The 26,506-nt window shown below is 43.2% G+C and overlaps 1 protein-coding gene across 1 annotated transcript in view; it reads right to left on the bottom strand.

The window, feature by feature from the left end:
* Positions 1-8,098, bottom strand: part of nectin1b (nectin cell adhesion molecule 1b) — a 73,031-nt gene extending 64,933 nt beyond the window's left edge. The window contains exon 1 of the mRNA XM_041939990.1: positions 7,142-8,098. Within this exon, the coding sequence (XP_041795924.1) occupies positions 7,142-7,193 (52 nt within the window). The 5' untranslated portion in view covers positions 7,194-8,098. The remainder of the gene's footprint in view (positions 1-7,141) is intronic.
* Positions 8,099-26,506: the final 18,408 nt, after the last annotated feature.

The following is a 26,506-nucleotide window of genomic DNA, read 5'->3' as shown; positions in this document are numbered from 1 at the left end:
AGCAGACTACATTAGCTGCTTTGGCATAGACTCCGCTAACAAAATGTTAGGATCAATGCCAAACTGCAGGCCATCTCTGCGTTTATCTTCATCTCTTTCACAGCAAAGTTGAACCACGTGCGCTCAAAAACGGGCAAAATGGAGGAATTTCTACCACTCGTGTAGGTTGACCTCAATCTCAGTATAATGACGAGCTCTGGGAAACTATCGTGCCAGCTGCGGCGCAGCTGGAGTGAAGGAACGATAGCTGGATAAAATATTCTCAGAAATGCTCACATCCTTTCGAATTGAGCAATTATCTTTACAGTGGATCACAGCAGGGAGTGATGCAAACGTGAATGAAAGGTGCACGCTGAGGGAAATATGACAGACGCAGAGCTGACCTGTTATCAATCATATTTTGCTCGTCTGTCTGCACAGGACGAGGGCACTAAGGAGCTTTGCACCAAGCTGCAGCACACTGGAAGCTTAGCTATATGTCAGAGAGAATAAATAAACCTGTGTTTGTGTTTTCTAAGCAGCTCCCCCTCCCTTATACCACCCCCACCTCTGCTGCTGCCTCCCCTTCACCCACTCCCATTTACAACCACGCTGTTGCTTTGAAGCACAGTCAGCTCCCGGAGAGATATCAGTGCGGAATATTAAATGAGCGAACACCATCACTCATTAAAAAGGGAAACATTTCATGAAACAAACCCCCTTTTGTATCAAGTGCTAACCAAGCCGACTCTCGGCGAGCACCATCCTCAAAGGCAGAGCGAGGAGACAGGAGAGGAGAGGGGAGAGGGGAGATGGGAGGGGGATGCACCAAAGTTTGTCGAAAGTAAAAAGAAAAATGTAAAGTTCTGGCAGGAGATCAGCTCGGAGCCTTGTGAAACCCCAGGTGCCGTGTCATAATGACGTACATTTCAACGCTGCTTTGATTCCGAGCATTTCCCTAACGAGAGATTGAAACCGCCACTAAATCTTAGAAGTGTTCGATATTCTCATCCGAATATGTTCTGCAAGCTAATATTCCATTTCAGCTTCACCCCTGGAGGGTGTTTATCAGCGGATGGCATGTGCAGTGGGTGAGCTGGAAGGCTTGTAATGGGATTGACAGATGTGGTTTTTGAAGGCGGTGCGGATGTTTTCAGTCAGAACTTGGAGACAGTCTGTGCAAATATTCAATATCTTAAAAGTTGACCTGCTTGAGGTCACATATTTAGAAAACTGTAAGAATTTGCAGGATGGAAAAGAAACTTATTCAGCAGTCGATTGTCAAAAACAAAGAAATGTACAGTGAAACAGGAATAAAACGGCTCTGTCGAACACTGGAGGCAGCAGGAGAGAAACTCTGAAAGCATTATTGACTTTGGAAAATGTGTTTTACTTAAAATTACTGAACAGTTAAATGATACTACTTCTTAACAGTGGCAAAAAAAAAAAAAACATCAGAATGACAATGCTGTCAGGGAGAAGCTTCCATCAAATATTTAATTGAAGGCCAATACTGGCCCAGCACACCAGCACACTGATGTATCGGCCTGACCCAGGACAGTTAGAGGAAGAGCTGCAGGCCAGCTCTTGTCAACAGACTGCACAAGTCAGCACAAAATTCAACTGAGTCAAACATGGCAACAGCACCAACTAGTCCATCAAGTTTTAAAATGAATCCCAGTCCACCTCAACTGGTTCGCAGAGCAGAGGCAGACAGAGGGCAGACCAGGACGAGCACGGGGCCAATCGAGCCAATTGGCCAACGGCTTCCTCTGACGCCGCTGTTTCTGCAGCGCTGCCATCACGTCAAAATATGGCTACCATGATAGATTTCTTATTTCCACCTTGCAGGATCATTTTTGCTCTTTATGCTAAGACTCGGCAGGTTGTTCACCGACTGGTTATCAGGACTTCTTTGCTCCTTAATGGAGGCACGTCAGCCCAGCTGCCTGTTGTAAATTGACTTGTTAAGGCAGTTGCACGGGGGGGCTGGGGGGGCTGCACTGATCAGATCTGCTTTATTTTAAAGGCGTACAGCCTTAGTGGGAAGACCAGGAATTACCCACTCTCTCAATCCCAGATCAGGCCGTGACTAAATGCCCCAGTTGTAAACCCAGACACAATGAGCAAAGAGCGATATTCCCACGTGGTTTCTTTTTTTAAACCGGCGAAGCAGAAAATACAAGACGACTGCATCATTTTTTTTCTTTAAATGATGCATTAAAAGGCTTCACACAGCACCTCGGAGAAACACAGAAATGGATGCAGGTCCTGTGAAGAAATAAATCTGATTTGTCTTTAATTGAAGTGATTGATTACAGGTAGTAACTACGGTAACTGAGCAGTGAGGGAGAAATAGTGCAGAGAAACTCTACGAACTATTGGCAAGCCGAGACCGTGTCTCATAAAAGCAGAGCAGACTGTCAGAATCCCTCCAACATTTGAGATTATTTACTTTTTCTTCAGAGAAGATCTACATCAACTCAGGAGCCATAATAAGCCTATCTGCAGATTCTGGAGCAGCTATCTGACAAACGGCAAGAAAAATATGGAACAAGTGTAGTCAGTCAATGCCAGCCTCGTTGTCGAGAGCAGAACAGGAATTTAACCATTCAATCCCTCGACAAGGATCAGCTAAACAGAAAGAAAAAGACTCGACAGACTAATGCCAAATCAGAAAAGCTCAGGGCGAGATTTGATCCCCTTTATTGATTTCCTTCTGCCTTACTTTGCTGATTCAGCCATTTGAGTTGAAACAGAGAAGAATTTCAAGGATTTAAAGCATAAAATTGCAGCTGCAGCCTGCTGATAAATGTGTTTTCCATCCTGATCTGACATGGTGACTGCAGGAGAGGACACCTAACAGACGCTACACGCCAAAATAACCCCCAAATGAAAACACTGCATATGATACTGAACTCCATGTCCTGACAAAACAAGCTATCTGGTAACTTTAGACAGCCGGCGTCTGGGACAAACATTACTTCTGATATTTGACTAAACCTCCCGAAAATAGCTTCATTCAGAGACTATTTCATCACCGCAGAGACAAGCAGAGGCCATGAGACATTCAGTTAATCCTTATCATGACCAGAATCCTGCATATAAAACTACAGACTGCAACTAATCAGAGAGGCAACCTTAATTTAACATTCATTCCGTCTTTAATGCTATTTGTGCAGTCTTCCGCACGCAGAGAACACTCCATTTTGTCATAACCTTTCCATTATTTAGGTTCAGTGCTTATTGTCATGTTTTATTCATCTGTTTTGTGATACAAAGCCTGTACGCAGAGACCGCAGGGGCTGCAAATGGGCATGAGGACCTTGCAAAGGAGACTGAGAACGTCCCTCTTGGATCGGCGGCTGTGGTGCATGGAACCGAACTTAGCTATTTCAAATATTGTGCCAAAGAAAAGAAAAATCAGTTGTTTGAGAGCAGCTCCTGAAATTAATGAGGCGCCTCTCCATTTCCAGAATCACAGCAGACAAAAAAGACATTTCACGCAGTGTTTTGAGAGGGATTTGCTGAAGAGCTGACAGCAGAACCACAATGAACTAAATGCTCAAAGACATGAAGTTTGAGTGGCCAAGTGCCTCCATTAGTTCCTATGGCAAGAGCAAAGCTTAATCTCCTGTCAGCTCCCCTCAAGCTAGTCTCCCAGGACTCAGAGCGCTCTCTACCATCCATCACCTCAGCAGGGACCAAAGGGAGACTCCCCAAAGGACTGAGGATCAGAGCAATTTGCATTCACACTCAAACCATCAAGGCCCAACAATCCCACTGTGACTCTCTTCCTTTCACTCCATCTCAACGGTCCAAATGAAATGCAAAATGCCACGGAGCAGCAATTACAGTTTTCTTCAGCACAGAAGAGAAATTAACAAAGTCAGAACGCTCATTACAATGCTCCAAAGGGGCCGCGGCATTTGTTCCATGACCCATCTGAGGAAACACGCCGTGCCTGTTTCAGCGCTCCACATCAAACGCCTGTTTCAGCCCTACGAACACGCCTGCAATTGCACCCACACCCCCTGACTGTTCAATCAATCAATCAATCAATCCATCCAGGTGACGTACACGACACTTCATACACAAAGGTAGACTTCAGCGTGCCTCAAGCGAGCGTGAAAAACAAATGCACAGCGCAGCAGCGCAGCATGTGACTGCCCGCCACGAGTCAGAATGCACTGTTGTGTGTCAGACGAGCCGGTGCACAGAAATCAGGCAGTTAGCTGCGTAATTAACCCGAAACAGAAGAAACAATAAAGCTGTCTGTCACAGCAAAACAGGAAGTATCACCCGCGGTTCGCAGAGATCGTCACGTGGGAAACAAATAGCAAATAAGCGCCGGGGCAGTGACGCACAAACGAATGCTGCTACGTTGTGATATCAGCGGAGGAATCTCACTACCAAACATTCAAGACAAACTCACATGAGAGGCTGCGTGGAATGACTGACAGAACTGCACAACAGGGGTCTCCAGCAGAATGGTTTTAGCTGGCATGCTGCCTCTTATTACAAATATTATGATTCACAGCTAAACAATTTCCCCTCCTGAGTAATAGCACATCCAGAGCTGATGCTTGTCCACCATTAAGCATTCATTTCCCAAATGTTTAATCAAACTAAGACGAGGAATTAGAGCTGGAAAATCTCCTTATCCCACCGCTGACAGTGATATCTGCACGGGCTCGTACAGCACCAGGACCCGGGGATGGAGCCAAGCCATAAACAACCACCTGGTCGCTAACTCAATTCACACTCAATTAAATATCAGGCTGGTACACTGGAGGGACCAAGTGGTAATATAAGAAAGCAGGAACAGAGCTGCTGTTATTATTCACAGATCCATTATTCTCAATGTTCCTTTTTGATAATCTATTTGGCGAGCAGCTCGAAATATTTTCTGCTTATGAGTTTGGCACTCGTGTGTTTTCTACAAATGGTTATTACGATGACAAGCACAAATGGCTTTTCCCTGATGGCAAACTGCAGCAGGGGTTGCTGCTACTTGCATTTGTGAGGACAATTCCCACACTTGTTTGCGCTTGGGTAATGAGGGAAGAGTCTGGAAGATGTTGTATATCAATTAGGCCATCAAAGACAGTGGGCATTTATGGCGACGCTCTTTCACCTCAGGGTGAAAGACCAAATTCTTGTTTTTGCATGTCAAAAGAAAAGAGTCCGAGCAACTGCTGAAATAAAACATTTCCAGGTCCTTCCCCTCGTGAGGAAGTCTGCGTGCATGAATTATGCAGTCGCTTTGCTTTTAAATAAACTACAGCAGTTTAAAAACAAAAAGAAATGAGAGCAAAGTGCAACCGTACGACGTCTAATTAGAGTTAGAAAACATCTCCTGCTTTACTCAAATGAGCCATTTCCAAGACGCTTTAAGTGCAATTTTTGAGACATTTTCCACTCCCTTGATTGAACAGCTTCAAAAGATTTCCACCGTGAATCCCAAGGGAACCTGTTAATCCTGATCTTCTCCACAAGCAAAGGGATCATCTCAGTGTAAATCAGACAGGGCTTTTGATCAAAGTATTCAATCAGTCTTAAACACGTGACGCCAGGAGGAGCCTCACAGCGAACGAGGTCAACACCTCGTCCTTCCAGCGCTCCAGCGAGGAGAAAAAAACAGCCTAGATGTGACCAAATGTTCGCCTGGAAAAGGCTTTTTAGGCCTTTTTGGAGTGGAACAGGAGCAAAATGACCAAAACGCTGCTTTAAGTAAACATGCACACGCTGCCGTCAGCCACAGAAAATGAGGATGAGATCAGCATCATTCAGAGCGTGATCTGACTTCCTCACCACACTTGACCCTCGTCCATTCCGGCCTTAAAACAGGGGCGCCGGGCAGAATTTACTCGTCTGACATGTAAACAAACCAGTAAACTTTCAGCTAAGCCTTAAAAAGCCCCTCTGCATAATGGATCGCACACACACACACACACACACACACACAAACACACACACACACAGTGGTGTTTCCATCATTATCATTACGTGGACTTACATTCATTTCCTGGAGACACACCCTAACCCTAACCATAACCAAGACTTGCCTAAACCTAACTTTAACCTAAACCCAACCTGAACCTAAGTCTTCACCCTAAAATGTAATGGTTTACATTATGGGGTCTTGCATTTTGTCTCTATAAGGAAGGCGAATCCCTACAATGTGAATGTGTAAACAGATTAAAGTCCCCACAACATGAATAATACATGGACACACACACACACAGGCACACACACACACACACACGGGCACACATACATGGTGCTTTGTTATTGGCTTGTTTTGTTTTCCAATTAGAAGCTTGCCAATATGAGCAGAATAATGATGCTCCTTCCAATACCAGTCAAATCCAGTTATTAAGCAAGTGTTTAACTCATTAGGCCCAGTTTGGGAAGCTTCACTGTCAGGATGATCAATGTCAAATAATCAGTCATTCATCAGCTGAGCTTCCCTCAACACCTCATCCTTCGCCCCAAACACAAACTCACACAACGTGTGTGTGTCTTCTAACATCTGCTATGTATTCAGGACGATTTGTCAGACAATGATTTGAGCCAAAGACAAATGTCACCTCATCCTGAGTCACTGCTTCTCAGAAAATATGACTGACTGTGGAAGCGGCGAAGGCCTGAGGATTTCATTCAGACTCAAAGGGAGGATTGGGACATAACAGCCCCTCCAATTCTAAGCATTTACAATATTCAGCTAATGGAGAGGAGCTGGGGATAACAGGCCACAGGTTTCAATTATCATTCAGGGGCACTCTGCGGCTCCGACTTGCCATTACAATGAGATATTGGAAAACTTGCAGAGTGCTGGCCTGCACGGTTCGCGCATATCGCCATCTGCCTGCTGCCCGAGTAAATTCATCATTCTGCAGCACGATAAGTATTCTGCAGCCGTTGGGGGTGAAGCCTGGATTCTGAGTCCGACAAACACTTTCCAATTTTCTCTCATTTGCACACCTTGTTGCAAAGCACAAACACAGGCGATCCCATCGATCCACCCATCCATGCATGAATTAAGTGCTGCAAAACATCACGCAGCACGCGCGCCCCGTGCAGCCGGGGGAGGTGATGGGGAAATGAGGCAGACATGCCTCGCACGATTCCCAGCTGAAGTCTCGTTTCTGCGGCTTACCTTGGACGTGCAGCGCCAACAGGAGTATCCATATCCCCACACACATCGCCATGGCTCCTCAACTATCCGGATCTTCTCTGGTGACCTGGGAGTGGATGATCGCGGCTCACTCGAGGCGACAAACACCAAGCATGTAACTTCTGCAAATCCCACTTCGGCCCGAGCTAGTCCACCTCCCTCACTGAGCGGCAGGAGACTTTCGCAAAACTGGAGGATCGGTGGTGCGCCTCTCCGTACCAAAGCATCAATTTCACGTCTGCGGCGATTCCCTGGCTGGCGCGGAGTTTGCACCAAGTAAACCTGGCCGGGTCCCCGAAATGAGATCCAGGCGGCTGCAGATCTACCGTGTAGGTGATGGAGTCTTCAGGAAACAGCAGGCGAGGACAGGCTGAGAGTTGGCTCTTCTAGTTTAACCGCCGAGCCTTTGTTGCTCCATCCACCGCAGCGGCTGCAGGACTCTCTCTCCCCCCCTTCCAGGCTTGTGGATCGGAGGTAAAGTAGGCGGGAGGTCCTCGATCGATGCTGCGCTGGGAAGTTTCCAACACTTGGAGAGTTCCTCCGGGGAAACGTCGCCCTTTTTTCTCCCGTCGGCAAATGTGACCCAGCACCTAACAGATAGTCTGCCGGCACCGTCCCTGTTTTAGTTCCGCAAGTTCCCGGTTGTCCCCGTGTGCAGCCGCGGCCAGCCGGAGAGATCAGCACACCCAGGCCGGGGAAGTTGTTGGAACTCTGGAAATGGTGGGATGCGCCCCCCTTTTTCTCGCTCTTTTTGGATGAAATACAGTGTAGCTTTATCCCGCTATGCGCACCGCCCCGCTGATCTGCCACCACAGTGCGCTGCTGACTATCGCTGACGCTTTGGGAGAGATCGGGATCGGGTGACGTTGTGCAAGGGAGGAGCCTGGATTGTCCTGCAAAAAGCAAACGCGTCGCCTGGAAAGAGAAGCAGCCTGGTAGCCTTTCAGAGGAGGCGACTCAAACTTTTCCTGCGCGTCACGGCTCCTTAAAATGACTCGAGTGGAGCAGAAGGTGATACAAAGAAAGTCTATTTTAGGCGGATGAGGAGACAGGGTGGAGAGGTGGGAAGAGGACAAGAACAGGCACGCTGAAGTGAAACACCACTCTTCTGCTGAAATGTCACAGAGCCACTGAAACCTCTGAGACTGAAAGACTGTGAGAACAACGGAAACTGACAGTGTGGTGACTGCAACAAACGGTGACAGCCTGCAAGAGCAAAGCCTGCAGCAAGCAAAGCCTCCCTCACATGTGGACAAAGGTGTCTGAACCCCACTTTGACAAAAACATGTTGTGTTTGTTTGACTTTCCCAGTTTTCCCAATTTCCCCCCCAAATAGAGGCGCTCAGTACATAAAGAAATAAATCCAAAGTGCAGCATACAACACCCTGAGAGCTGCCGTGCAGACAGGTGGACAGGAAGCGAAACAAAAACAAAGCCTCTACCTGTCCACATCACTCATTTCAAATTAGATAAATAAGTGAGAAAGTCTGGTGGTTTTCATATTCAGGGCACCACCAGGGGTCCCCTCAGAGACCCCCCAGTACCCCAGACCTCATGTGACCCACAAGTGGAACAAAGAGGTCGGGGTGGAGCAGTGAATGCTAGAATGTGATCCAAACAGTCATCCTTACAGTCATCCCTCCTCCAGGGGGAGAAACTCCGGAGGAAGACTTTTCTTTTTCTTCTTCTTAGAGCGGAAAAATGACTTAAATCATCAGCTATGTATGAGTGTGTTCTCGTGCACGGAAGGGGAGGGGGGGTCTACTTCATGAGGCAGCTGTGAGAGCTGACTGAGCATACTCAGCCCCCTGTTTCCTTCCTTCACTGCTTCCTTCCTTCCTTCCTCCTCACTCTTCAGCCTGTTCATCCTTCCCTCCAGAAGCAATCCGACAGGATCAGGCCTGCTCTGCCTGGAAATGAACAGGAGGTTGAATGTGATAACACTTCCCTCTTGTGGACAGTAGTTCTTCAGATAATTACAATAGACCAGGACCAACTTAACGCTGCACAGTCGTTTTTTGCTGTTTAGAGTTTGAGCGTGGTCATAATCCCGTCTTTGGTCGTGATTTAGTATCAGCGGCAGAGAATTATCTGCTGCAGTGAGAGAGATGACCTGGTGTGAACACAGAGCACTGGGCCAATTGGTTATTAGGGTCAGTTTAGTGTTTGGGCTGCAGCGACATAAATCAAGCTGTATGAAGTGGAAAACCGTATGCACCATGCACTGTCCTTTCTAAGAGCAGGATGTGCAGTTCGCTGCCATGCCTACAATCCTGTTAAACACGAGAAAAGCAGACTGGTGCATTCTGGGAGCACACAGATAAGCTCAAGACTTGACTATTTGTTTTGTCGAATACGAGAAAAAGAAAGCGCTGCTTCTTGAAATTCTGAGCGCTTATTTCAAAGTAATGGTTTTAACAAACTCGAATCATGTCCGCTGAATGAGATGGTGCTCAGCAGCTGAAACTTATAGCTGTGTATTGGCTGTCTATTGGGCATCACACAAGATAGCGGGAGTATTTCCAGAGCTATGAATAAAATATACAGTATGAATTAACAATGTCAATTTTACACTACATTTTACCATTTGGGAGATAATCACTTTACTTCATAAACCTTGAAAGGTCAGCGCAGCAGCCGCCTGGGGGTGTTGAGAGATGGGTAATAGTCTAAATTTGATAAAGCTGGAAAATTTGAATAGCAGGAAGGGAACATGAAATCCTCTCCTTCAAGGACATCTTCCTTAAATGTGCCCTTGAGCAAGGCAGTTAGCTAATAACTGCTCCGGTTGCTCGTCACTCAGCAGTCGGAATCTCGGCATCCGGGCAACATGCCTCCTATGACGGCTAAAAAAACTCCAGGTTTCCCTCTCGCCCGTGGCGCATTAACTCCGATGCCCCCTCCATCGAGCGGCCGAGGTTGCGATTGATTTACAGGCAGGCTGATGAAATTTGATACACTCATTCTGAACTGCAGCTTGTGCCAGAGCTCAAGGCGATGCCCGAGCCACTGTGGAGATTTAGGAGCTGCTCTGCATAAGAAATATTTGGAGATGCGCAAGAAAAAGTGGCTAAATTATAGGGTGAGCCCAATAAAGGTAACAGATGAAGGGTTTTTGATTGATACATCAATGTCAAACCGTGATGATGCATTTCACTGCAGGGAGACCATAACTGATATTTTGCTGATGGCAGTAATGTGGTTATTGGAAAAAATGATAGAGGCAGTGATACACTATGAAGCACTTACTTTCAAGTAGTACAGATGACTAGAATTTCAGTCTCTACAACAAATGCTTGAAGTAGACTACATGTCTACTTCAAGCATTGTGTTGTTGTAAAAAATGATGGTGGTCTTTTCTTGTAATTACAGCTATCTGTGTAGAGACAGATAGATATATCTAATTTAGTGACTTTGTGATCTTATTTCAGATGTTTTTATTTGCTCTTATTTTGAAAGAAAGAAAGAAAATGTGATTCATTAAAGCCCCGGGAAAGTCCACAGGCACATACTGTACATGCTCCTGTGGAAAAGCAACCTTATTCACTTTTACATGATGTTATATATCAATAACTGTGACATAAGGTGTGAGTCTAATCTGCGTCTGTCCCGCATTCTGTCCTCACCTCAGACGCTGATGCAAACACTGGTTTATACAACACGACATCTGTCCTATTTATGACTTAATGTAAGCTGTCAAAAACTTGCAAAAAGCACAAAAAAATACGGCAGAACTTTGGCGAGTGCTGATGAGAGAGGCAGAATTTAGGTTTTCAGCAGTCCAGAATAGCATGAAATGTGCATTGGGCCTGACCCAAGTCTGCCTCCCTGGAGAGCAGACGACTCTTTTGATCCAAAACTGTTAGTTTCTCTGGCCTGAAAAGCACGTGATAGAGAAATCTGTGTCCAACAGAAGCAGTCTCCAGCTCTCTGTGTTTGCTCTGAACAAAGACTACAACGTTAAATTATATTTACGCTGATCTCTCAACGTACGGAAATCTTACAAAACATGATCCTCTGGCAGGAAGCAGACTTCATCCTGAATGTAGCATATTAACATCTGGAAACAACAAACACCCCCGCCAGGCTGCTGTTAACAGAGTCCCCTCAACATGTCATACAGTGCAATTATATTGTTGTGAACAGATTACTGACCATGATTTTCTACAGCAGACTGACGTGATTTCCCCCAACAGACTTATGCTGGTAATGTCTTCACCCCTACATTCTCCTCAGAGAAGACTGGAGAAGCAAACACTTGAATCACTTAATGATTCGCTTTTCTTAAGTGTTGTTCAGTCAGTAGTTGGCAGACTGGGACAGAGATGACTTAATTATTTGTAGACATAAATATTGCATCAGGTCTAACAATAGCCAGCAGCTGTCAACCAGACCGGACCACAGTGGTGGTCCAGCTGAGTGGAATCGACATGCTTTCAACAAGTGGAGCTAAAATACAAAAATAAAGTGATGTTCCCAACACACAGGAACACAGCACAGAAAAGAAAAGCCAACACTGCACCGTATGAGGCGTCTAATCTCCTTCAGAGTGAAAGGAAAGGTCTTATCAAGCTTTTACAGTGTTTTTATTGACAGCGTATTATCTTTTTCTTCAAATATCCAATCAAAGGGACAGAAATTGGCTCTCTGGCATTAGCAGCATGTGCTCCAAAATCACTGGAAGATGAAACGCGGAAGTCTTAGAGAGTTTAATTCTCGAAGAAAAGCCCAGGAAACATTAGATGACAAGTCATGCATGCTCTGCTCACCTCTGGCACCTCAGTGCAAACTGAAGGGAAAATACAGAGTGGCCACGGACAACAGTTTGAATAAGGCGGTTTATGAGGTTACTAACTGTTGACAATGGAAAGGTATTTTAAATATATGCATTTGACTCCTGACGTCTTCCTGCATACTGAACTTCAACTGGACAAATATGCAAATGTGATCTGGACTCTGCTGTAAAATATATATCCCACGTGTCACGTTTAATGTTGCTTGCACGTTTAATTGAATCCACTGAACTGTCCTAAACAGGATAAATAACGTTGTAATAAAGTGAAATGAATTGAAGTAAATGTAACCTTTAACAGTGTTAGCTGGCAGCTCCACTTTGGTGCCTGATGTGAGACAGAAAATCTAAATATTTAAGAGTGAAAGCGATGCTTTCTGCCTGAAATCCCTTTAAGGAGGGCGAAACCTACTAAATGCACATCATTATCCTCCAGTTATCAGACATATCGATAAAGCAAACCAATGCAAACTTTAGCTTAAAACTCATAATTTGAGATGTGTCTTATGAGGTAAGACCAGGATCCAAATAGGTGCTTAATAATGAGAAAAACCACTGGATGATACTGCATACTTTTTCATAAGAATGGAAACAGATTTTGTAATAAAAAGAAAATATCTCCTAATGGTAACAAAAGACCTTGTTACTGCAAGAAAACCTGGTGATTTTTCTCTGTCGAGCAAAATGCAACATGCATCCTTAGTTCACGGCTGTTTTTTCATTTTCAAGCCAAGCCAAGACACAAAAAAATGACGGCCGACCAAAGAAATACAGATGACAAGATGACATACTGTAGCCGACAGCACACCAGGCAGGTATTCAGCGTTTCATTTCTGAATCCTGATGTGCGTGTGCCATGTGTGGAGCCGGTGTGTGTGAGTGTGGGAGAAAGACTTTGGATAATTCTTTCCTTCAGGGAACGTTTAGGAAAACGCCACTGTTTCCAACCTCAAGAGGGAATCAATCTCTAATAAAGTAGCTGAAGTCACATCCTGTTACTCACCTACTACAGTAGACAAGTTTAAACTAGGTAGCTGACAAACGAGTAAATAACAACCCACGGCGCGCTGCATTGGCACACACTTATATCTGCACGGATACAATTGACCTCTGTCTGCTAGCTAGCTGCCTCTAATGAGTGAGCATTAGTCTTCGGTTATGTGCTGGAAAACACAGAAAAGAAGTATTGTGGCAGAAAGCTGAGCTGACAGAAAAGAGGTTTTTCATTGGCTCACAACAACACAAAGACATACTATCACACTCAATGAAATAAAGCAGGAATTAAAATGGTTATTTTCTAATTGAGTTTCTGAATTTAGAATGCCATCTCCAGTATCATAAACCTAATTATTGCAAATGTGAATTCCTGCTCTCGGCCACCAGAATCTGGCACACATTCACCTTCTATACGATATCATTCACTCGTGGTTTTGGTGGCTGTCAGCTCTGGCTCAAACTGTGCAGAAGTGTTTGCAAACAACATCTATATCTCAGCACTGAGGCACATTTGCAGTGGCAGCAAGATAAAATCTCAGCTCTGAGGATAATGAGATGGATCACATGCATGGCAGCACTTGCTAAGATACATGGTTTTAACTATCTATCAGCAGGGTCATTTTCAAGCCACTCCAACCTCCGATTGCCTGGGTAGGCTGTCTTCACTTTTCCTGGCTGCCTTGTTAAAATGTGGATGTATCTGCTCTCATACAGAAGCGACCAGACTCCCCCCGATATGAGAAATAAATTATCATTCTGAGGATTCTATCAGCCTTCCCTAAATCACTCTCAGTTTTATAATCACAGTACCTTCCTAGTGGCAATAAGCCACATTTATTTCACTCATCAGTGCTAAAAATAGACAAGGTTTAGCATAACTGTTCTTTCTAAAGCTGCAGAAGGAGGCAGGTTACTGTCACTGATGTCCACATGTGCCAGCCGGGGTTGACTCGCTTTCAATCCAATCAGTTCAAATTGTAAATAGAAACTGCCTCATTTGCTAATGGTCGAGAATTCATTATGATATCCCCTGGTTCGTTATGACTACCTTTTCAAACCAAAAGCTTTTCAATTTTTGGAATTTTGAAGAATACCCACTTTGCTGAATTGATTTCTGAATGGAGAATGAGCTGAATCGAGCTTTTTTTGCCAGGATTCAAAGCCGTGGTTGAGCACATGCGCTTCGCAAATTTGCAGAAAATGTTCCAGGCCTGTTCTCGCTGATAAAATGCTTAATATAATTGACATCCTTCCTGGCGCTATACAACAAGGAATTACCATGCAGGAAAACAAGCCCAGTGGTGCTGCGAGGCTCCTTCTAGAAAATAAAGCCTCTCCATTACCTTGGCCTCGGGACACCGCAGGACAATTTACAATCAGCTACGCCCACAAACCACACCTCCAGACTGAGTACAGAGAGAGAGGAGTTGATGCACATATCTCCAAGGTCGAAAAGTAATGTGGAAAAACTTCCACAATGTTGTCAACATGTAGACTACATCAGCAATTTTACAAAGTAATAATGAAAAAAAAAAATCTCCTTCTGTCAGACTGCGAGGAGGACACCCGAAGGTGACACAGCTGCTCCGCCACTACGTTACCATCAGAGTCTCAATCCTCCAGTTGGGATGCTTGATGATTCAGCGGTAAATTAACCAGATTACTTGTTTAGGTAATTAAATTGTCCATCATCCGCTGTCACCTACAATGTGATCATTAAACCCAAACTCCTCGTTGAGCGAATGTTTCCAGAACACTGCATCCCCAGTGTGCTGTCTGCAAACACCAAATATCACTTACTGCAAATAGAGGGTTTGTTTCCTCTTATATTTACCACAGATTGCCATTTCTGTGCTTTTAGCTACAAGAGATCACTCACACATTCATGCAAACAGATGTGATAAACCAACAAACCAGCAAAAAAAAAGGGTGATTACAGAAAAAGAAAATGGATTTACAGGAAATGTTGTTTTCCTTGGACCATATTAATGAATGCCAAGTACAAAAAACTCGATTGGACAGTTTTGAAATGCTGACTGCATCATTCTCAGGCTATTCCAGTCTATTGCCTGAGGCGGATGATTTCATTTCTTTATTTCAAAGGAATACATCGTTAGAAGTGTTTGCAGAGAGACACGTGCTTTCTGTGGGTGCCTATTAACTTCTATTTATGTTTCATGATTTATTTACCAGCAGCCTATTGGCATAAATTTATCAGGAAGGAGTGACACAAAAGTCCACTGCAGGTTTCGCTTTGATGCAAGAAACACTTAAATAAGCAGCAGTTAGCAGAGTATGAAAATAACCTTTTAAACCAGTCGTCGTCATGCTCCAACATTTAGCAGGGGCCACCTAACAGGTGTCAGAGTGCTGAGTCACTGTGCACCAACGTTTGCTAATCCCTTTTAACATCTACTCAACTGAAAACAGCACCAAGATAATAATGTCTGACCTCATCAGTTTCATTGGTTTTTGTAGATTGAATGAATTAATTTGATGCAGCAACACGTTTCAAACAAGTTGGGATGGAGCAACAAAAGACTGGAACGCTCCAAAAACACCTGTTTGGATCATTCCACAGGTAAACACAGCATCATCAAATGCAAGTAAAGACTCTACCATGCAAACTGAAAAAGCTACATATCAACAACCGACAGCTCTGAGCCCGAGCTCGTCTGAGGTGTGGAAGAGTGTGCTGTGGTCTGACTGAGTGTTTTTGGAAATCAGCGATGTTGTGTCCTCCGGGCTAGAAAGGAAAAGGACCATCCACATTGTTACCAGTAAAAAGCCAGCATATAAAACAAGCCGAGCCAGATTCTGCCCGTGTTTCTGGCCTCGCAGGAATAGAGTTCAGGTACTAGACTTGCCTGCCTGCAGTCCAGACCTGGCCTCGCATTATGAACCATAAAATACAACAACAGGGACCCCAGACAGTTGAGCACCTAAAGTCGTATATCAAGCAAGAATGGGAAAGAATTCCACTTTCTGCTTACTGAGTGCTGTTAAAAGAAAAGGTGAAGGAACACAGTGGTGAACGTGCCCCCATCACAGCTTTTCTGGAACGTGTTGCAGGCATCAGATTGTATATTGTTATTTGTATATGTACAAAAAATAATAGAATTCAACAGTTTGAACAATAAGTATCTCAAATACGGGTCAAGAAGGATTACTTCACACTTTAAACAGCATTCCAACTGTTTGGGAGTCGGGATTGTATAGAATTTATGTTTAAAGTTTCTTAATGTGATGGAGCTGGATTGCACTTAGATTAGATTAGACTCAGACAGCGAATGGCCGCCATCTTTGTTGAAGCTCAAACATCATTCGAATATTTTCTCATAAAAAGTTATGGAGCTCAGCCTTTCATTGCATCTGCAGTCTACCCGGTGAAACTGCAGCTGCTATAATTGGATTTGAAATGTTCTGTCTTTGATAGAATAACTATCACTGACTATAACACTATTATATTACATTCCCAAAACCACATGTGTATCATCAATACACTTCCAACAAAGGGTGTGGAGGAGATCAAGGAAAATGTTTTCTTTAATTACCTTCAGACAGAATGTTTTATACTTTGTCTTTCTCGCTGCTTTAATGCTTTAATACTGTAAGAAATGGAACTTTGGTCATTTCTCTAAGAGAAAAACATCATATGGTTTTCAGTCTTTATTTTTGATTCCTTACACCTTTTTTTCTTTAAACTGCATTTACACATTTGCCTGATGGGCTTGAATGAGTCTGAGTAATACTGAGCATCTTCAAGGGACAATCTGCACAAAATATGTCCTAAACTATGCAATTATGCATGTATTGTGCAGCAATAACATTACTATAAGTTTAAAATATGCTAGTTTAGGACCACACAAATGTTTTGTGTATGCCATCTGGAAGCCTTGGAACTTCCCTGTCGACCCCCACTTTGTTTGATTGTCAGTATTTCTATATTCTGATGCTCAGTTTACACCGTTGCATTCTGTCTGTATGGTCGCATTATGTCATGGCGGTGTGACATCATCAAAACAAAGCAAGATCTCCTTCGATTTGTCTCATTTTACAAGATAATCAAAGTAGGAAAGGACTGGTATGTCCCTTTAATCCGTCAGTGGGAAATATGAGGGTTGATTTGACTTTTTAGAGGAGACTGTCTGCTGATTCACACACATAATAAGGAAGACAGACAATGTCTGCGCTCCATAAATACATGTTAATGCTTTTAAGAGCATGGCAGCAGACAGAAAGTAATTTCACTGCCTGCGTTCTCGCAAATTTCAATGTAATATTCTGCCCTGCCATTACAAATGTCATCAGATGTGCATCCGAATTCAATCAATAGCTCTTAAGTTAAGCTTTCAGGAAATGCACTGCAGGCAGGAGATATATTTTATTCTGTCATATGAGTGGGATTGGTATCTGCAGTCGCAAAAACCCAGCACATGCAAAAGCTTTAGAAAAAGTTACCTTTTGCTCAGGTGGTCAAGACTTTTAGGATCAAAAGAACATTCAAAATTAACCCACACTGGACAACATAACATATGTTTTCCATAGAAATACGTAGTGCTAGCATATATATTCATTGAAACATGCTAGCAAAACCCATCACAAGGTTATTATTGCAATAACATCAATGTTGGGCTGTTTGAGAAAAGGTAAACAAATGTTCCACAAAGGAGTTGTTGTGGCAGAAGTCCTTCATAGATTATGCATCTCCATGTATAACATACAATAAAATCCAAGTTACAGCACAGAACAAAGATCCAAGTTAGTGTGTGAAGCAAAGTCTGTGGAGTTAAACTGCTGAGCAAGATGCAGGAAGACAACCCAAGTGCTGCAAGGAAAGGATTATATCTGGAGATCTTTAATTTCAGTCTTGGGCTTCAAAGGCCTGCAGAGAGAAAATGAGAGAGTTGGTGAGTGACCAGTGGGCTATCAGCAAATGGGTGGGCAGTGACACAGGACTCATCACAGGGACCATTCTGGAGGTGTGCACAAGACAGAATTACTCTGTCTGAATAATTCTAGCCGTGGGCAATGGCCAGTCCCATCATACATTTTATTATGACTGAAACATCAGAAAAAAGAAGTCATGGAATAAGATTATCGTGACTCATCTGTGGTTAAAGTTGAGAGAAACTTTAGGTGCAACATTTTGTTTTGTAAAAGATCAGGAAAAACACATTCAGTCTGACAGGGAGATGGAAAGCTGTTTGTACCCGGACTCCAATGCATCTTGTTTATTTTCGTATTATCACAGAGGGGGCACTGAATCAGCGCGAGATCAATCCTCTTTAATGCTTATGTGAGAGAAACATCTGGTTTTCAATTAGATATTTAGCAAGCCTGACAACAGGGGGCTACCTCAAAGTAACAGCGGTGTCACTGGGCCTGCAATAATGATGTGGCTAATGTGCCTATCGAATGACACGTGGATCGAGAGCTCAGCCTGCTGCAGTATCTTAAGATAGCTCTGCACAGTCTGTTTCTTCTGATAAGGTGCAATCTGATTCAAAGAGATCAAGCATGCTGCAGCCGTCTGACAGAAAATAAAGCCCAGTCAAAAGCCACAGATTAATAAATCCACACCCTCAATCAGAAAAATGTGATCCTGTCATGTTGGTCTCATGTTCCTGTTTGAAACCCCAACAGTCCACCAGCCTATCGCTGATGCTTTTTTGCCTGCATGAGTTTGAATAATACCCTCTGAGCATGCCAGGGGGTTATCAGCTTTCACCTCCTGGTAACAAGCTGTCTTATAAAGTTGTTGTGAAAAAGCATTTTTTTGAGCCGAGGTAGCAACATTTGAGAATACGGAGATAGCTGAAATAAATAAAAAAGGGAGGATCTGCAAGAGCTGATAAGACTTCAGGATGGTAAAATTGATTGCAGCCTGTTTTCCTCAGCATGTGGATTTTGCTGATCTAACCAAAATCTACTGAACAATGCAGAAGAAAGGAATGGATTTTGACTTATAACATCCTGTATCTGTGATAGTCAAATAGCTTAGTTCAAGGGCCACTTTTGGGACGCGATGGGAGCTGAGGGCCAGTTGATAAAACTCAGTTATCACTGCAAGCCTTTCAAAATTCATTCTAAATATTTATCTCTGCAGCAAAAAAATAAAAAAATAAAAAATGTGGTTACACGTTGTAACTTAAGTTCTGTGATCACAGGAGGAGCCCGCGAAAGGGCTCTACCAGGAGAGTGGTGGTGTTTTCCCCGGCTGAGCCTGCACTGAATTTCTCTGCTTGCATGTGTCTGACATGTATGGAGAGGAGAAGTGAGGCATGTTCTTCTCACTCTCTCCACACGTCCCCCTCAGGCGAACCTCCTTGGTAGGAGTGTACAAGCTGCTGACGGTCAGAACACAGAGGCTGATGAGATCTGACAGCCAATCCAAACGTTTCCACAGGTTCAGGTCTGCATCACTGAACAGGATGACCTAAGACCTACATCACAGCATTCCACCCTTGAAATACAGTCAGCCAGTAATTCAAATTTCTCAAAATGGTTTGTGACATCCTTCTAACAGTCCATGAGAGGATCCACCGTTACACTGTCTTTGAGATGTTTTCTTTAAAATGCGGCTAAAAAAAAAGAAGTGATTGTTTAGTAATTCAGCCGACTTCCTCCCCCTCCACAGACCAGAAAGGTACAGCTCAGGCCCACCCTGATTCACCCACGACTGCTACCACGATTCCTCCCAATCAACCAAGAGATAATAAGCATGTTGATTATTTTGATAAACAGATGTGTGCCGCATATGCAGATTTCAGTGATCACAGATGCAGAGATGGGTGAATAAAGGCCTCAGAGAGGCTGAAACCCTTTTTAAGTAGGACAGTATGCACTCTACTGGTGAGTGAAAACAACGTTTCTGGGCCTGTGTGATCAATACAGGCATCCTGCCACCACTGCAGCAAACATTGATTGAATAATGTGCAAAGCATCACGCTGTTTTCCCACTTGTTAAAAAGTAATGTGCATTGAATGGCTGGTATTGGTATAGGAAAAGGGAATTGGGTCAGTTTGCTGTATAACTGTGTCTCCTGATGGAAGTGAGGTGAACATATTGTCCTTTGGGGAAATCTGTAAAATAGTAACATTTTGTCATCCTTTTAAAATACAATGATACATATTGGAATGGATCGGACGTGATTTCCTGAATAATCTCCAAAAAGTGAATTTCACTTTTGGAGGTGTAATTTCAGTGCTGACAACTCTCAGCCTTTGAAACTGGCTGAACTAGAGGGCCTTAAATCAATGTGTTCTCTCTGTAGCCTGTATACCAAGTGATGCTGCATGCAAATGACCACAATGCAAGCCCGTAAACTAAACAACTCTTCAGACGCCGATGGTCTGAGGCTCTTTTTGATGATAAGCCGACCTGACAATATTTTTACTGTCCCCATGGAAGCAGGAAGAAGCCATCACACACAGACTTGATCAAACAGGATGTCAAACATCGTTTCACCCAGGAACAGTGCCGTCTTTGGAAGTCAGACTCACATTCGAACATCTGCATAACGACCTTTCCGACCAGCGAGACCACTGTAAGAGGCCTCACGTAGGTGTTTAACGATATTACTTATTATACAAAATTCACTGACTCATTTATTTAATGCTTCAGAATTTTTGGTGTTAATGTAATAGTGAAACTCATGCTTCAGAAAAATGTAAATAACTCAACGATACACTGTCTTTCATCTGAAAATGCGTGATTAAAGTGGACCAAACATGAACACAGCAGTAACATCTACGATCCCTGTAAAACACATTTGACTTGCAAAAGATCTTCATTGGATTTCTTCCTGTGTGAATAAAGGATAAGGTGAAAAAAGACATCACAGACAAGTGCAGCCTGTTGGTGAATGAATGTTAATAATTCATTAGTATAGACTGAAAATTGATCTGCGAACCAAAATATTTCTGAGATGATAAATGGACCTTCATTATAGAATAACCAGCATGCAGAGCCAGTATACAGTCCAACGCAAATCATTTCACATTCATACAACTAATGATTATTTACATTCTCAATTAATGGATTGCACGTATTTTGAAATGTCCATTACATACTGTTTCTCCCCACTGATATATTCAAATATGTGAATGGGAGTCAGATCCTGTGTGGCTCTCTGTGGTGTGGCTTTGCAAAGTGCTGCACAGTTCACTGCATGGACGCTTTCATGGGCACACGCTGTGTGCATGTTTGTGTGTGTGATGCTGCATGAAGGAGAGAGGAATGGAGGAAGGTGATGAGCTGCCGTCTGAGTTAAAGCCAGGTTTGGGATGTGTAGGCCTCGCTATCTGTTTGGCCGACAGAGCACAGGGCTGTGCCTGTGGTGCGATAACACAGGACCCACGCAAAAAACAGGCTTAGTCTCCTAGAAAAGTTCTTTAATCAGCCTGATGCGCTTAGTGAGCAAAGACTGTGGGAACTGAAGTGAAGAAACTCAGGTCAGATAATGAGACTTACATCTGTAACACAGAGAATGTGATTTCCTTGAATCCAGCAGAGGAAGAAGAAAAGCTCATTATCCTTATCAGCTGTCAGAGAGGCAAGATATCGATATTATGCATATTTTGTGAGGCTCTTGTTGAAAATTAGCTAAATCCTTCTGTTTTTTTTCCCCCCCAGTTTGCATTTTATGCGTCCACTTTCATATTTCACACTTCCAAATGCACGGGGCACTGTTTCAATTTGCCTTGTGCCTTTATCAATGTGCTTTTTTTTGCACCCTTTTCATTCATTTCTGAGAAAGCTGACAGTTAATTGAACAGATGGATGATAATCACGGCTGTCGCAAACTCTCCCCGGAGACCGTCCTCTCCCTCCGGTCGGGAACAGCCCAGTTTTTTCATATCCTTCCAAGAAGCTGACAAAATAAAATGTGGTGGGTGTGGGGGGAGATACGAAAACAGTTTATCAAGCCACAAAGCAACAGACATTGCAACATTTGGTAATTATGTCTGACATTGATTAGCACTTAGGCTAATCATTGCAACAGTTGAGTGCAATTTCCACATTTTGACCAAAACCTTTTCCTATCCGAGAGAGATTATTCTCCGTGAATTGAGCTCAGTCGCAAACATCTCAGTATATTTTGTGTTTTATTCTGTAATCAAAGGGGAAAGCTGTCACAGTTTGAGTTTTCGTTATGCGTGAGAGGCTGCAGACATAGTCTTTCCACAGAGGTCACAGCGTTGTTCCAGCCACAGAACAGTACGCCTGGAGCCGTTGCAGTGTCTTGCTCTAGGGCACTTCAGCAGCTTGCATGCTAGCTGTCACGGGGGCCTGAACCTATTTTAGGGAAAGTCTCACAACTTACTAGTAGGCTGCAGAGTGGCAATTTCATGGTCAGCGGAGTCACATCGTCAGTGGCTGCTGAAAACAAAATGCAAGGAAATCTTCCGTGGACGCAATCAGGAAATGAGACTCGCCCTGATGCAAGGATGGAAAGCAGAACCGAGGCTCAATCAGCAACACTTAACTGTCCTGTTTTATATTGACTCCAGCATCTGATCAGAGTGCAGACATTTTCAGCAGGTTTTGAGAATTAAAGTTTTAGATCTGTGATTTTTAAACTAATTTGCAGGTGTGGGTAGACGGATTGATGTAATGTTACAAACCCGATTGTTAAGTCTGGGACTCCTGATGAGAGCTCAACAACAACTCTGACACAAAGCCAAACAGCACCACAGGTGACGGATTTAAAACACATAGGTCTAATTGTGCGTCTCACCTCTTTGTGATGAAAATAAGCCCAAATCCATTTTTTTCCCAGTTTAATTTCAAATAAAGTAGCTTGGTTGGGGAAAATTAATTCATTATACATCAGCAAAGCGCTGGCTGTCTCTTTGATTATGGAGGATTCAAGCCAGACAGGTTGAGAAGTGCAGCTGTAGGCTGCGCCACATTTGACTTCAGAATGAATGCACTACATCCCACAACCTGACACTGCGTTGATCCACCAGTGCATGCACTCAACACAAACTGCAGTGCTCAGAAGAAAGACCTGATTTGGGAAAATGCCAAAATTTGCTTCATTTCGTAGCAGATTTGGAAATTATAATCACTTTGCCAGTAACGTTCCAGCTCTGGAACTGAACCAAATAATCCTCAGCGTGCTGGTCTGAGAAAACCAAAGCCTCCATAATGTGAAAAGTCATTTTTCATCTGCTCCTACTTTTATTAACCCCTGAAAGATATTGTAATGAAACCCTGAAAGAAATCCGGAAAGCAAAGTGCTCGGTGTCTGCTTTAGCTTCAGTACCAGTAAAAAGACAGTTCTTTTTCCACCACAGCCAACACCTAAGGTTCCACACGATGCAGATGCAGCTTAAAATCAATGATGCATGTGGAATGAATTTCCTACATTTGAAACGACTGACTGAGCAATGAGCACTATGTGCATCTGTTGTGGGCAAGGCAGAGCATTTGAGTCCACTTGAGGCGCATAGGTCATTCATTTTACTTATACAAAAAACAATAATAAAAGAATCAGACATGGCAGAATTGCAGGGGAGGTGAAATGGAATATTCTTTGTTGGAAGAGCTGTGGTGGAATCTCTGTGAGACGACAAAAGACCATTAGAGCCCAACGTTGCGTTCCCTATTAGCATTATATAAGAGATGTCAAGGCTGGCTTCGCTAACACTCCACATGATGCTACAAGCTACTCATGCATGTTTTACATCGTGCTATGCTGCTGTGAGATCGGGCTGCAGGCCCTCTGGAGGCTGAGCAGGGACTCCTCTTGCAGAGGTCACTGCCTGTGCTCTACTTTTTAACATATAAATGATACGATGTTTGCAATAACTTGCTCGTGGGAGCCTGTGTGTGTGTCAGTGGGTGCAAATGGAGCTTCGGTTTACATTCAACACACACCACTCGGTGTAGTTTTTAAACACCAGAGCTTCACTGTTTCTCTCAGAAAAACTGAATCTTTGTTTTTCTTGGAAAGAAAAGGAGGTGCAAATGAGGAAGTATTTTCTTTCCTATATCATTTATTTTCTCTTCTAGTCGAGTTGTAGTCGGGTCTCATGTCTTGACGTGAAAGAAGGCCGAAAGAGCAACCAGAAGACTACAAATATCTGAGGACCAAGGGTCATTTACACAAAATTGGCAGCAAAAAATGTCCGCTGACAACGACGGAGAAAGTCGAGCTCAAGGGTTGGGATTAAAACACAAAAACAATCCCTTTTGCATCATGTCCCGCCTCCTGCTCAGGCATCAACCCTCGCTTAAACCAAATGAAGTATTCTGAGTAGGTGAGCAGCAAATGAATCATTTGTCACGGGGAATATGAGGCTGTCAGTGTACTGGGCCCATCACAGTGTGTATACTGTATGTGTGTGTGGTTGTATATGCACTGTATGTGCAGCTCGGTGGGTCTGTATCCCCCTTTAACCATTCCCCCAGCAGGCTGTTGCACTGAAGAGGGAAGTGCTCTCATTTCACTTGTCTGCTCAAGTAAGGGTTACAAAATACAACAATATTAAATGTGCAATGAAATGAAAATGCACGGATTTTGATCCTTTATTCAGAAATTCTGTGGATTTTTGTCACAGGCACAACTGATGGAAACACATCTCTTATTGTAACCTTCAGAATCTGTGCTGCGTCTTTAAGACACTGTGGAGCCTCGCTGAAAAAGCGAGCGTCAACATGTTGCTGCCATTGTGATCACTATTTGTTTTCAGGCGTTCTGAACCAAATGCAGGTTGTGTGTCACTGACTTTTTTTGCATACAAGCAGCGTCAGGACTGCTTTAACTAATTCTTCTCAAGATCTGCCGAGCTACTCATCCGTGGTGTGCTCTGTGTGGTTGGATACTGTATTATAGTGGTCACTGGGAGGCTTCGCTTTTGGTTTAAACGTCTATTTTCTTATTGACAACATGCTGCTTTGGTGCAGAGTAACGCATACGCAGTATTTCAGTGTAAAACAAACACTGGTGCAGCTGTAAAATTGCCATTAAATATTAAAGGCAGCCCAGTTTTTGAGTTTTTGATGGCTGGTCTTTTTGTTAATTGTGTGTGCAAGACTGAACATAATCCAAATTAAAAAGGACTCACAGATGCAGTTAATCTGGTTTGAGGCAGCACAGCTTCTTTAAATTGATATACATAATTCACCGGACAACTCAAAGTCGCCATATAATTTGATTTCTGTCACTTTCGGGTCAACTAGTTGCCACTTTAACTCGAGATCTGATGGACATTTTAGTTGAATTTATTACCAAGTGTAGCGTGAATGGTGTTATTTGTATTCCAAATTGTATAATTAAAATTCCATTTCTGCATCGACCTGAATGATGAATTTGATATTCCGGAGTCAGTGTGATCGACTCCATTTTTGGCAACAGATTACATTTGAATTAATCAGGTTATTGTAATTCAGCAACATGTAATCCTTCACCCTCTGACTCTGCATGCATCTGTCGCTGCTGAATAGCTCGAAACATGAAAGTGAACTTCCACATCTGTCTGAAATAATTGGACTTCTGTGATGTAAGTGATGCTTTTTATTGAACATTTTTACATCCCGCTGGAAGGAAATATCTCTTTTGTTGGCATCAGCTCGGGGTGAAGAAAAGGATGCCGCTTAATGTCATGTGTGTGTCCACTGCTCCTCCCCCATAGAGAGCTAAGTAATTTTATGCTCTAATTCTTCCCTTTAAATTAAGCAGGAGGCATAAAATATGAAAAAGGCAGAGATATTTTGAGAGGTCATGTGATTTGTGGCATAAATACTTAACAACCACTTGAAATTAAACATTTTATTATGTCATGTCTGCAAATAATGTTCAGCTGTAACTTGATTAAATACGAGAGTAGTCTCTAATGTGTTCTTGATCCTTTATTTACCCGTGAAATAAGATGTGATGCATCCATAGGATAATCTGCCAACCGGTTTTGCATTAATCTGGGTGTAATGCAATATGCAATCCCCTGCTGTGACCGTTTCTGGCGAAACCTAATCAAACATAACACATAAAAATGAAGAGTTCATTTATTTATGCATGACAACTAAAATGACAACTGATTTCAGAGGCACCTTTTGCTGAAGAAGAACGGCTCTAAATATAAAATATTGCTCTTTGGAGGAACACTGTTTAATTATATAATTGTTTCCAGAGCAGCAGAGCCGCATTTAAAATGGCATAAAATTATAACTGCTGCTTATCTTTCTTTCAGGCGACACGAGGAACCCAGAGTGAGATTCACCTGCTGTTGACCTCGCTATCTGCATTTACAGTTCGTGGTCTTTTGATCTGAATGTATGACAACAGACATCCTCTCTCTTTGTTGCGCCTGTCACACTGTTTTGACGTGATGTACTTTGATTTAAGCTCGGGACGTCTCATACCTTCATTCTGCCTCATAAGCAGCGACTTGTTGGGAATAAATTAATCGCTGTCAAATCCGCACAGTTTTCCCCTCACCTGCCGACATTTATTGGGTGTTATTTCTCCCATGTATTAGTAAATTGCATGCGTGCAATTCATTTCCCCCAAGGCACCTTGTCGCTTTTTCTCATCTGAATGGAGCGACTG

The sequence above is a fragment of the Chelmon rostratus genome, chromosome 7, assembly GCF_017976325.1.
Source record: "Chelmon rostratus isolate fCheRos1 chromosome 7, fCheRos1.pri, whole genome shotgun sequence".
In the NCBI taxonomy this organism is placed as follows: Eukaryota; Metazoa; Chordata; class Actinopteri; order Chaetodontiformes; family Chaetodontidae; genus Chelmon; species Chelmon rostratus.
This window is presented reverse-complemented; position numbering and strand designations above follow the sequence as displayed.